The sequence below is a fragment of the Eretmochelys imbricata genome, chromosome 5 (assembly GCF_965152235.1).
Source record: "Eretmochelys imbricata isolate rEreImb1 chromosome 5, rEreImb1.hap1, whole genome shotgun sequence".
Taxonomy (NCBI): domain Eukaryota; kingdom Metazoa; phylum Chordata; order Testudines; family Cheloniidae; genus Eretmochelys; species Eretmochelys imbricata.
Genome location: NC_135576.1, coordinates 107,871,450 through 107,884,692, shown reverse-complemented (window position 1 = coordinate 107,884,692; position 13,243 = coordinate 107,871,450). Strand labels below are relative to the sequence as shown.

Below are 13,243 nucleotides of genomic sequence, written 5' to 3'. Positions count from 1 at the left end.
CATGTGAAAGTTACAGTAACTTGTGATTGTGTCACACATCCTTTTTGTGCTGTGTTTTGTTTATGCCTGTTTGTACGTGGCCTGTGGTAATTTTGGAAAGTACTGATCTTCCTTCCAAATGGGTCTGCTACATTGAAATTGATACTGCTGTCCATTCACTGCCATTATAAATACATGCTTGGTTGTGACCAGAGCCCCATGCGTAGCCAGAAGGCTCCATGTGTTGTCAGATGTTTGCATTTTGGTATGTCAAGAGTCAAAATATTTTAGCCTTATGTTAGGGCCCAATTCAGAGAACAGAAGTCTTGTGTGTAAATAAAAGGGCCAGATTCTGTCCTTGGAGATGCATGCATAATTTACAGTGATTTGGAATACAGAATTTGGTCCTGTACATTTTAATTGTTGTTAGGACCTTATTTGTTTTACTCTTTGCTTGCAGAGAAGACTTTGAGCATTCATTGGCTTTCATATCAGCATTTGCTTAAACTTAAACAGGTGCAGAGTTTATACGTGTACATATAGCGAGACATAAGGAAATGATCCTTGTTCATCAATATATGGCACTTTGTGCTTTCTTTTAATGATAAATCCACTGGAATTTCATTTGTACATACAGAAGTACACCCGTCTTTCCAGAGCTACTGGATAGCAAACCATCTTATTGTTGTCTTGATCATTGTATTGAGTACTGCAACATTTTAGGCACTTCCATTGTTCACAAAGAGCAAGATTAAAATGATGCATTACTTTGAGTTAGAAATTGTGTACTACACTGAGTTAGTTGTTTCATGTCCTTCCCTAATCTTTGTGTTGACTCCCCCCGCTCCCCCTACCCTCCCACAAACACCTGCATTAATTTAAGGTTATATGGCCTCCAGTGAATATATAGAAAGTGCTTATTGAGTTTCTGGAACTCCTGTACCCTCACCTTGAGGTAAAATTCTTCTACTTACTTTTTTCAGTTAGGAATATGCATTTTAAGCATAAAAGTACAGCATGAATGCTAATGTGTGCTTTTGCTAACAATTCTGAAGTTTAGGAACTCTCTTTTGCAATAAGTGTGGTTTATGACAGTGGTTCTCAAAGCTGGTCCGCCGCTTGTTCAGGGAAAGCCCCTGGCACGCCGGACCAATTTGTTTACCTGCCACGTCCGCAGGTTCGGCTGATCATGGCTCCCACTAACCACGGTTCGCCGCTCCAGGCCAATGGGGGCTGCGGGAAGGGCAGCCAGCATGTCTCTTGGCCCGCGCCGCTTTCCGCAGCCCCCATTGGCCTGGAGTGGTGAACCCTGGCCAGTGGGAGCCGCGATCGGCTGAACCTGCAGATGCGGCAGGTAAACAAACCCGTCCGGCGCGCCAGGGGCTTTCCCTGAACAAGCGGCAGACCGGCTTTGGGAACCACTGGTTTATGAAACATCACCCTCCCTGTCCACATTGGTGTTTGAGTTTTTCAGAGAGTGCTCCCACAATTTAGGTTCTAGTAAGTATCTCAGTTCTCATAAAGACTGATCTAATACCCTACATCATTTTAGGAATTTCAGCAGTTTGCTTTGAACTCTCAGATGCTTTCTGCACAATGTATTCAAAACAATTCAAATGCCTCACATTCACTTAAAGCTCCAAGTGCCAAGGGAAGGTTGTGTATAGCAGTAATTGCTTGTGTAAGATTGAGTCTTTTGTACCATTCTGTCAGCCACCAGCATCTGTCTTGTTGTTCTAAGTGTGTGCTATATCTAATGTGAAGGATATGAAGGATGAAGTGAGCTGTAACTCACGAAAGCTTATGCTCAAATAAATTGGTTAGTCGCTAAGATGCCACAAGTACTCCTTTTCTTTTTGCGAATACAGACTAACATGGCTGTTACTCTGAAACCTATACACACAGAGAACATGAAACAATGGGTGTTACCATACACACTGTAACAAGAGTGATCAGGTAAGGTGAGCTATTACCAGCAGGAGAGCCGGGGGGGCGGGGGGGAGGCAGGAGGAACCTTTTGTAGTGGTAATCAAGGTGGGCCATTTCCAGCAGTTGACAAGAATGTGTGAGGAACAGTAGGGGGGAAAATAAACATGGGGAAATAGTTTTACTTTGTGTAATGACACATCCACTCCCAGTCTTTATTCAAGCCTAAGTTAATTGTATCCAGTTTGCAAATTAATTCTCTCGTTCGAGTCTGTTTTTGAAGATTTTTTGTTGAAGAATTGCCACTTTTAGGTCTGTAATCGAGTGACCAAAGAGATTGAAGCGTTCTTCTACTGGTTTTTGAATGTTATAATTCTTGACGTCTGATTTGTGTCCATTTATTCTTTTATGTAGAGACTGTCCAGTTTGGCCAATGTACATGGCAGAGGGGCATTGCTGGCATATATCACATTGGTAGATGTGCAGGTGAACAAGCTCTGACAGTGTGACTGATGTGATTAGGCCCTATGATGGGGTCCCCTGAATAGATATGTGGACACAGTTGGCAACAGGCTTTGTTGCAAGGATAGGTTCCTGGGTTAGTGTTTTTGTTGTGTGGTTGCTGGTGAGTATTTACTTCAGGTTGGGGGGCTGTCTGTAAGCAAGGACTGGCCTATCTCGCAAGATCTGTGAGAGTGATGGGTCGTCCTTCAGCATAGGTTGTAGATCCTTGATGATGTATTGGAGAGGTTTTAGTTGGGGGCTGAAGGTGATGGCTAGTGATGTTCTGTTATTTTCTTCGTTGGGCCCATCCTATAGTAGGTAACTTCTGGGTACTCTTCTGGCTCTGTCAATCTGTTTCTTCACTTCAGCAGGTGGGTATTGTAGTTGTAAGAATGCTTGATAGAGATCTTGTAGATGTTTGTCTCTGTCTGAGGAGCTGGAGCAAATGCGGTTGTATCTTAGAGCTTGGCTGTAGACAATGGATCGTGTGGTGTTGTCTGGATAAAAGCTGGAGGCATGTAGATAGGCATAGTGATCAGTAGGTTTCCGGTATAGGGAAACCCAGGAACCTACCCTACCCTATCTCTTTGGTCACTCGATTACAGACCTAAAAGTGGCAATTCTTCAATAAAAAACTTCAGAAATGGACTCCAACGAGAGACTGCTGAATTGGAATTAATTTGCAAACTGGATACAATTAACTTAGGCTTGAATAAAGACTGGGTGTGGATGTGTCATTACACAAAGTAAAACTATTTCCCCATGTTTATGCCCCCCCCAATACTGTTCCTCACATGTTCTTGTCAACTGCTGGAAATGGTTCACCTTGATTATCACTACAAAAGGTTCCTCTCCTCCCCCCCCCCCCGACTCTCCTGCTGGTAATAGCTCATCTTACCTGATCACTCTTGTTACAGTGTGTATGGTAACACCCATTGTTTCATGTTCTCTGTGTATATAAAATCTCCCCACTGTATTTTCCACTGCATGCATCCGATGAAGTGAGCTGTAGCTCAAGAAAGCTGATGCTCAGATAAATTGGTTAGTCTCTAAGGTGCCACAAGTCCTCCTTTTCTTTTTGCAGATACAGACTAACACGGCTGCTACTCTGAAACCCAAAATGGTACTGTTTTTCATGGGACATCTATCAGTTGCGATTCTCATCACCTGATTTATCAATTACCAAGCCCTCAAGGCCCATTCTGGCCTATTGTTTACTATTGATCACAGTGCCAAATAAATAAAAATGATACAAGTTGAGAAGATGGAGCCAAATCATACAGTTCTTGATCACATTTCCCTCAAGCAACCTAACTGTATAATGGAAGTTTTGCCAGACTAAGGAGTTAAGGATTTGACCATGATTTGCAGTAGTAATTTGTGTGCGTATAGTTTTGTTTTTTATTTTTTTTAATAGAAATTAATCACAAGACCAAGAGTAGGTATCCCCCCCCCCCCTTTTATGGCCAAATCTTTCTCCCTTTTGACATGATTATTCATAGGTTGCATAGAAGACAAGTAAAGGACTTGGAAGAAGGTATTCTTGTGTTCTTCACCATCTTTTTTTTTTTTAAATAGGCCTTTCTACCAACATTTCAGCTAAATATTCTTCTTTTTACAAGATTCTTCAAAGCTACCTTAACTCCATTGCTCCATCTCTCCTTTGTTTGTATATATACAAAATTATAGCAGAAGAAATTGTCAATTTTTTTCTTTAGATATAAAAAAAGAAAGTCTGTGCAAATAGAATATTGAAAAAATTCGATTAAGTTTTCACACAAGGTTGTTTCTCAGGCATAAAGCAACACACAAAACTTCACTGAATTGGGCTTTTAATGTCAGTTCTGTTTGCTTAAAAATACATTTGGAGACTTACTCCTTCTTGCCTAGTGTTCTTTACATCTCTGATCTCCCGATGCCTCTCTGTGTTTTGTTTAGAATTCCTGGTGCTTGTTATTTAATTTCAAAGCCATAGTCATTGCCGTTTTGATATTTTCATGTACTAGATTGCTCTGCTCTAGAGTCTGCATATATTTAGTCACGGCATTTTTCTTGTTCTCCACAGGCATCCAGTCAGTCAGATTCAGAGCCAGGAAAGACTTCATTTAGTAACTTGCCTCTGCCCCCTCCTTCAGCATTTTCAGGAATGAGCTGTGAAATTGCACAGTCATCTTCCAGCAAAATGGAAGAGGATGTGGAAAATGATGATGAGTTTGGTTACAGCTGGAGTAAGTTTATTTTTTGTGCTATTTGAAAAGCTCAGCATTGAAATAGCAATGATGTGGAGTAGGTTGGGGCTCAGGTTGAACTCCTTCATTTTCATCTATCTGGGTATAAAATGTTACTTTCACCTTTCACTTTTGCTTGGACAGCTGCACATTGTTGAAACACAAAATCATTTGCCCTTGTTCTGTGCATTCAGTTTCAGTGCTAGTCCTGGTAAATGTAGGTTCTGCCCTGCACATAATGAACCGCAATAACAATTTCAATGTAGTATATGTCACCCATGGTAATCGCATATACAGTTCTGTTATCTGAATGTAATCTCACCTGCAGTTAAAATATGGGTGTGGGTGGGCAGGCAGGGGGACTAGTGCTTTTAGAAAAAATCTTTGGGGTGGGAGGTAACCATAGACACCTAAAAATGTGGGAATGGAAGGGACCTCGAGAGGTTGCCTAGTCCATTCTCCCACACTGAGTGAGTACCAAGTGTACCCAGACCATCTGTCATGGAGTCACATCTTGAGTGCCTTCTGATACTTCAGGCCTTTTCCTGCTCTGGGCACCTTTTGTAGGTTGTTGACTTTGCTAGGCTGGTCTTCAGTGGCTCAGCCCTCCAGCTAGGTCCCAGAGTCAAAATGGATGAACCCCTTCCAGGATAGCAAAGAGTTCAACAAAATGTTAGCTTTCACCAGGATCCTCAGTCCTTTAAGTCCCGCCCTTCACTCGGTCTTCTAACCAAGCCCTGTTCCCTTTTCAGGCCTTAGGACACTTTCCCAGTGGCTGGTGGGGGAACTTGGGCCTGTTCACTACTCCGGGTCCCAACCTATGAACCCTATAAACAGCAGCCACTTACTGCTTCCTTGGTTGGTCACTGCTACGTTCCCTGAGCGTCTTCCCTTCCGGTCTCTTTTTTACCTCTGTTCAATACCTTAAGGCTAGAGCTCCTAGCAAATGCAACCCATCAAGCTCTTTTGACCAGAGTGGAGTAGAGCCCTGCATGGGATTTTTTTTTTTTTTAAATACCACTCCCGCTATTATGGCAGCGGTCCTGCGGGATTCCAGTCCTGCTGCAGGGCTTTAGAGTGGGGCACCTTCCACCTTTCCTTGCCCCTCTGGTCTTAGCCAGGGACTGACCTGTTCAGACCTTGCAGCTTCTTTTATCTGAGCCTGCTGGGCTCTGATTGGCTGCTTTGATTTTTCCTTCCTACGTGAAGTTCTTCACTCATTTTTATTGAATTTCATCTTGTTGATTTCAGACTAGTTCACCAGTTTGTCGTGGTCATTTTGAATTCTAATTCTGTCCTCCAGAATGCTTGTGATCTCTCCAGGCTTGGCATCATCCACAAATTTTATATGCATACGGTCCACCCCATTATCTACATCATGAATGAAAATATTGAATAGTACTGGTTTCAGAACAGAACCCTGTGAGACCCCACTAGCAACATCCTCCCAGTTTGACAGTGAACCATTAATAATTATGCTTTGATATGGTCTTTCAACCAGTTATGTATGTATCTTTATAGTAATTTCATCTAGATCAGATTTCCCTAGTTTGCTTATAAGAGTGTCATTTGGGACTGTCAAAAGCCTTACTAAAATCAAGATATATCACATCTCCAGCTTCACCCCCATCCACTTGGCTAGTAACCCTGTTAAAAATGGAAAAGAGATTGGTTTGGCAAGGTTTGTTCTTGACAAATTCATGTTGGTTGTTACTTATTACCCTATTATCCTGTAGATAGGTACAAATTAATTGTTTAATAATTTGTTCCAGTATCTTTCCAGGTATCAAAGTTAGACTGGTTGGTTAATAATTCCCTAGATCCCCTTTGTTTCCCTTTTTAAAGATAGGTACTATGTTTGCCCTTCTCCAGTCCTCTGGGACCTCATCTGTCCTCAATGAGTTCTCAAATGCCCACATCAATGAGCAGCATGGGGTAGTTGTCGGAGGGACAGATGAGCCTTGGCAGCTTTTCCACAAAGTCTCAGACATGGGCTCCAGTCAGGCAGCACATCTCCTGGGACATCAGGTCAGAAGATGGATGCCTCCATCCCCCTCAAAATGGAGTCCCTGACCATCACCCCCCTATATCTCTTCCTCTTAGGTGTGAACCTCCCAGCCCGTGAACCTCCCAGCCCTGGCATGAGTTGGCTCCTCTTCCTCAGCCATTGGGGCCTGCTCCTCTCCACCTGTTTTCTGTACAGCATACCAGTTCTTGGGTGTGGATTGGAGCACTGTCTGCTGCCCAAGCTAGCTAGCAGCTAGTCATCTCCTCCCCACAGAGCAGCTGGTCCTCCTCCTTCCTCTGGTGCTACTGTATTCTGTTCCAGCTGACTGCATCATCCATCCTGGACGTCTTCATGTGCATCCTGTCAGTGAAGTCCTTGTACTCCTGGCAAATGAGCCTCCTGCAGCTCTCTTACCTGCTTCCTGAGTGACTCCACCAACAGATGCCTCTTGCACTGGGGGGTTCTCCCTTCCTGGCTTTCTTCAGCAAGGACGTGCAGGCTGCATTCCCAGCAGGTCAAGACCATGAGCTGGGTGGGAGCCTACAGGATCAGGATGCCTCTCTGGGCAGGGACCCCACAGGTACAGGCTGAGGAAGAGCTAGCAGTGGTGTTCGCAGTGCAATGTTTTCCTGCCATTGAAGATCCTTTCTTGCAGAGTACCTACCAGTTAAGGGGGAAAAACCTGCTTTCCTTTGCTGAGGAGCTCAACTGGCTGACTCAGTCTCCCAGCTGCCTTTGTCTCACCAGCCATGTGTCCATGTGAAAGATGTTTTATTTATTGGTATCAGGGAAGAAACCCAGAGAAAAGAACTTAAAAAATGTTCATATTAAACCCAGCCCCCAAGCAACTGGACGCATTGTTACAGGTGACAGTTTTAGCTTGAAAAGGGAGTGGTTTGTGCTGCTTCAGTCATGCAGGGATTATGCTGTTGGATAATGCCTGTTGCACACTAAAGCTGATGAGCTGAGTGACCTGTAAAGTGTTCTAATATGAATTCAAGCCCTTCTGCCCACAACTTTTCTCCCCCTTACATTTAGAAAAGATCACACAGCGTTATGGAAATCTACCAGGGGACCTGCACATGATAGAGCTGGAAAAAGGAAGGACTGGTTTGGGACTTAGCCTTGCTGGCAACAAGGATCGGTCCAGGATGAGTGTCTTCATAGTGGGAATTGATCCAAATGGGGCAGCTGGAAAAGATGGCAGGTTACAGATTGCAGATGAGTTACTAGAGGTAAGTTTCTAGCAATTGTACTTAAAACCAAACATGTTGACTATAAAGGCAGTAGAGTGGTAGTTTCTTGGTGCAATATATAGCCTTGAGTTAACTATATAGCCTTGTAATACCATCATTATTTCTTTGAAATCACATTTTCATTCCGGTATGTGCCTAATAGTTGGGGTTGGGAGTTTTATTTTCTTCAGTCAGACCACTACTGCGTAAAATTTGATATACAATAAGTGAAGAACTCAGCTTTGGCATCATGGGGCAGGGTGAGAAGGAGAAATTAGTTTGTGAACTAAGAAAAGTAGTGGGTCATACAGTGATAGTCCTTCTGAGGCTCTCCCACTAGATTCTGTGGACTGCTGCAAGCCATTCTAGTTACAGCTCTGTCTGCCTAAAAATGTTGTAATATATATGTATTGTTTATACATCTGTCACAAGAAATGAAAAGGAATGAAAAGAAATCTGGAACAGCTGTATTTGTATACTGGGCTCTAATGATTTAATAACCTATTGAGGCTGCTTTTGCATGGTATCCAATGATATCAGGACCCTCATTGCACAGACAGGAGCCTCATTCTAAACCACATTTTTTTAAAATATTGTCTCAGTTCAATAGATGGCAATTGCAGCAGTTGCTCTCTTATAACGTTTGCACTCCTTTTCCTTTTGGTGAAGGGTGAGATTCTGCCTGTTGCACAGACCTGGCAAGGCCATCCCTAGCACTTCAGCTGTGTGGTGGGGACCGTGCAAAAGGGAATGCCAGTGGAGAGGGGATGTGGGGGCAGGGAGGCTCAGCAACTCCTGAGTGGCACTGTACCAGTTCCAAATAGGCTAATGCAGAAACAAGCACTTTCAGACCAGCGGAAGTGCTATGGGATCTGTGACTGGGGGGATCCACTAAGATAAGTGTATTCACATACTGGCTGCAGGGCCCAGTTTTCACTACAAAGGACTTGTTCAAATCAGTCAAAATGTCTTTTCATATAGGGCTTGATGGTGCGGGATCAACATTCATTGACCCTCCAAACAGTGCCCAGAACTGTACAAACAAGAGTTCCCACCCTAAGGCACTGAGAGCTAGAGCCATTCATTCATTCATTGAAGTGCTAAATGGACACTGAGGGCTCTCTGCCACACTAATCTTGTGAAGGCCAAGACTATAACAGGGTTCAAAAAAGAACTAGATAAATTCATGGAGGATAGGTCCATCAGTGGCTATTAGCCAGGATGGGCAGGGATGGTGTCCCTAGCCTCTGTTTGCCAGAACCTGGGAATGGGCAACAGGGCATGGATCACTTGATGATTACCTGTTGTGTTCATTCCCTCTGGTGCACCTGACATTGGTTACTGTCAGAAGTCAGGATACTGGGCTAGGTGGACCTTTGCTCTGACACAGTATTGCCGTTCTTATGATCTTCTCGCTACTTTTGCTCCTCCAGAGCCTTCCTGCTAACCACCCCCTCTCCTGTCCTCCCCTCACACCTCTCTTTGTACCTGTCTTCCATGCTACTTCTGTGCTTGTAATTCCTTCCTTCTCCTCATGCCTCCATACTCTCCTTCAAATCCTTCCTTTAAAATGCTTCTACAGTTCTCTCTCCAAGTGCTCACCACAGCTTTTGTGATTGCGCCATCAAGTGTTGCTTGTAAACAGCATTGTCTGAGTAAATGAGTGCCTGATCGTGCAAAAACACAGGAGTAACTTTCCTGACATGAAAATTCCCTTCAGCTTCAATAAGACTACTCAAGCAAGTAAAGTCGCACATGTGCATAAATGGTTACAGAATCCAGCTCTCAGTGCTTTACAGTGGGAACCCTTGTTTGTAACGTTCTGGGCACTGTTTTGAGGATCAATGAATAATAACAACTTTTCTTGTTGGATAGAGGCAGTTCAGTTACTTGTACTTATAACTGGTAGCCTTTTCCTATGACTCTGTTTTATCCACTGCTAGTGAGTCATGAGGTGATCAGTGACAAATGGAAATAAATGATATGCCTAAAGGCAAGCCATTGTAACCTAGAGAAGGACATTTTCAGCAGAGAGAGAGTCTATAGCCAGACAAGCAATTGGGAGGAATGTTGTGAACTAGAGGGGTGAAAACAGAGTGTTGTATATTGCAGAGTAAATTTTCAAAATGATGTTTAGCTCGTGATGGTGAAAGAAGATAAGTGTTTGTTGTAGATCACTTTTAAACTGGTGAAAATTTAAGGAAATACACATTCTGAGCCATATTTGCCATTCTCCTTCATCTAGATCAATGGACAAATTCTCTATGGAAGAACTCATCAGAATGCTTCCTCGATAATCAAATGTGCACCATCTAAAGTAAAAATCATCTTTATCAGGTAAGCAGTGCTTAAAGTGTCTTTCCTAGAAATAGTAATCTTTAACATGTTTAAAATGAAGTTTTTTCACAAGCTGTTTTTATATAAAAAAGTCTTCCCAATATCACAGTTTTGTCACCCTGGTAATTTTGGTGATGTACTTCTGTAAGTCTAACATTTGGACTTTACAGGTTACGTATTTTCTTTTTTGTATTTTGATCTGCATAGTGACTGCCAAAAATAAAACAAAATAAGAAATGAAGGGTAGCAAAATTAAACTTGTGAAAAGAACTTCAACTTCAGTGGTGATGCTTCAACACATATATGCTTTAATATATTGCAGAAATAAAGATGCAGTGAATCAGATGGCCGTTTGCCCTGGGAAATCAGTAGAATCTTTACCTTCCCCCGCAGGGACTCCTCAAAATCAAGAGGTAATCTAAACATTGTGTGAGTCTATTTGAGCTGATTAACAGCTTTCTGGGTAGAAAAATACTCTAATAGTTATATTTTACAGCAGAAAAAGTCCTTGTGGAAAACCAAATGGGGTTTTAGCACAGCTGTTGAACATTTTGGTCCTGATTCTGCTCTCAGTTTACACTGATGTAAATAAGGAGTAGCTCCAGGAAAGTCATTGAAATTATACTAGTGTAAAATTGGCTTGAGGGGGGAGTCAGACTCACCATATCTATGTATGATTGTTCAATTTTTAAGGGTACACCAAATGCCTATTTTTAAAATACAGTTGTGCATTGCTAAATTGTCTTCCTCTCTCAGGGTGAACCAAGTGCTACAAGTCCTGTTACGGCAATAGACTTCAATATATATACAAATATTCAGCATGTGGAACTCCCCAAGGTAAATTTATATTTTAACTAAATTTAGATCAGTGCAAGTTTATTGCCACAGGGTTTCTCTTCTGTGATTATGTCCCTCTGGAAACAGAGGGACTGTCCCTTCCCTTGGAGGATGAGACGGACCACTGGCAATTTTATTCTATTTGCAGGTGGTCCCAAAAACTCTTCCTAAAGCAGCAGTTGGGCCCAGAACTCCTCAGCATCTCAGCTAGGTCCTCCTCCCAAGTAGTTGAAATCTAGCACGTCCCATAGCTACATTTCCCAGGAATAATGCACTGCTTGTCTCAGATGCAAAGTTGTCAGTAAACAGCAGCAGGGGCCCCAGCACAGACACTTCTGGAGATTTTGGAGGTCTCAGTGCAATCAAGAAAAGGTAGGCAAGGGAGTCAGGAGACAGATGTAGGAAGGCCAGTTATGCTGCACTGGAAAACTAAGAGTGGTAGAACGTCCATGGTACATTTTGGGGTTGCACCATCTCCTTCCTTCTGTGAACTTTTTTGACCTAAACAAAACTGTTTGGATTGAGAGCACAGAGCAAAGTTTGGTAGGACTTACCTGTGACTGTCCCGGTGAAATCATTGACTAAATTGCTCCAAGTAACTTAATTAGCAGACTGTAAGCACCAAATCCTAAGGACAGCATATCCAGGAATAATGTATACTTGTCAGGACTCTGCACTTGTCCCTGTTGAACCTCATCAGATTTCTTTTGGCCCAATCCTCTAATTTGTCTAGGTCCCTCTGTATCCTATCCCTACCCTCCAGCGTATCTACCTCTCCTCCCAGTTTAGTGTCATCTGCAAACTTGCTGAGGGTGCAATCCACACCATCCTCCAGATCATTTATGAAGATACTGAACAAAACCGGCCCGAGGACCAACCCTTGGGGCACTCCACTTGATACTGGCTGCCAACTAGACACGGAGCTATTGATCACTACCCATTGAGCCCGACAATTTAGCCAACTTTCTATCCACCTTATAGTCCATTCATCCAGCCCATACTTCTTTAACTTGCTGGCAAGAATACTGTGGGAGACAGTGTCAAAAGCTTTGCTAAAGTCAAGGAACAACATGTCCACTGCTTTTCCCCTCACTGAAATTTAGAATTCAGAGCATTTCAAGCTTATTTAGATTCTCTATCCTGTGCATGAGAAAGTGAGTCCTTGCCAAATAAGTCTTTAATAGTTTTTTCAAGCTTTGAGTCCTTCATGAAACCTCAAACTTCTGTGACATCTACAAACTTCAGTAGGCTCATGTGAATATGTGTAGTTCAACTTTGATAAATGTAGCACCTTATTGACTGTACATTCCTATTCCCACAGGATCAAGGGGGACTGGGTATTGCCATCAGTGAAGAAGACACACTTAATGGAGTGGTTATTAAAAGCTTAACAGATCATGGTGCAGCAGCAAAGGTGAGAATTGTAAATGAAGTCCCATTTGGGAAAGAGGATGGTAAACCACTGAGGAAGAAAAATCCTGCATTAATCTTTTTTTGGTCAATTTTATTTCCCAGGATGGACGGATCAGAGTTGGGGATCAGGTCCTTGCAGTGGATGATGAAGTTGTTGTGGGCTATCCTATAGAAAAGGTACTTTAGGAATAAAAGGACTATAGCAGTTGTATGAGGCAAATTCAGACCCTTCCTCTAAAATTGCAGAGCACCCTGTGCAGGAAATCTTATGTGGTTATGCTCTGGCTGAGCACTGGAGTGTGGATGTTAGCCTGAGGATGATGGTCCCTTAGTACTAGAACCACACATATGTATTCTACAGTAACATGTCATTCTCTTTGGGAAAGCATAATTCCTGACAGCAAATCATTATACTGTGATGACACTCTGCAAAATGACTGTAAAAATGGTATTGTGGGGTTCCAAGTTCGTTGGCTCTGTGGCTTCCAGATAAAATTTAACTCAATTGGCAATTTCTGCCCCCTCATTTCCAGCTCTGCAAACTCAACCTGGGCTCTTTCTGGCTCATGCTTTGTTACACTAATAGTCACTCTGCAGTTAGAACTGAGTTAGCAAATTCTGTTGGATACAGCACAGCTGGAATAGAATCCATCTCTCTCTCCCAGACCTGTATTGGCTCTGCAGAGTTAACAGACAGTAAAATTCATTGTTATCTATAGAGGAAGCAGATGTGGTTTGGAGTAAAGAACAGATCTGTTGCCCAAGGTGTCAATTTT

At 42.7% G+C, this 13,243-nt stretch overlaps 1 protein-coding gene across 1 annotated transcript in view; it reads left to right on the top strand.

The window, feature by feature from the left end:
• MPDZ (multiple PDZ domain crumbs cell polarity complex component) overlaps positions 1–13,243 on the top strand; it is a 128,797-nt gene that overhangs the window by 92,796 nt on the left and 22,758 nt on the right. The window contains exons 27-33 of the mRNA XM_077817668.1: positions 4,475–4,637; positions 7,684–7,880; positions 10,126–10,217; positions 10,540–10,630; positions 10,974–11,054; positions 12,376–12,468; positions 12,570–12,644. Of these exons, the coding sequence (XP_077673794.1) occupies positions 4,475–4,637; positions 7,684–7,880; positions 10,126–10,217; positions 10,540–10,630; positions 10,974–11,054; positions 12,376–12,468; positions 12,570–12,644 (792 nt within the window). The remainder of the gene's footprint in view (positions 1–4,474; positions 4,638–7,683; positions 7,881–10,125; positions 10,218–10,539; positions 10,631–10,973; positions 11,055–12,375; positions 12,469–12,569; positions 12,645–13,243) is intronic.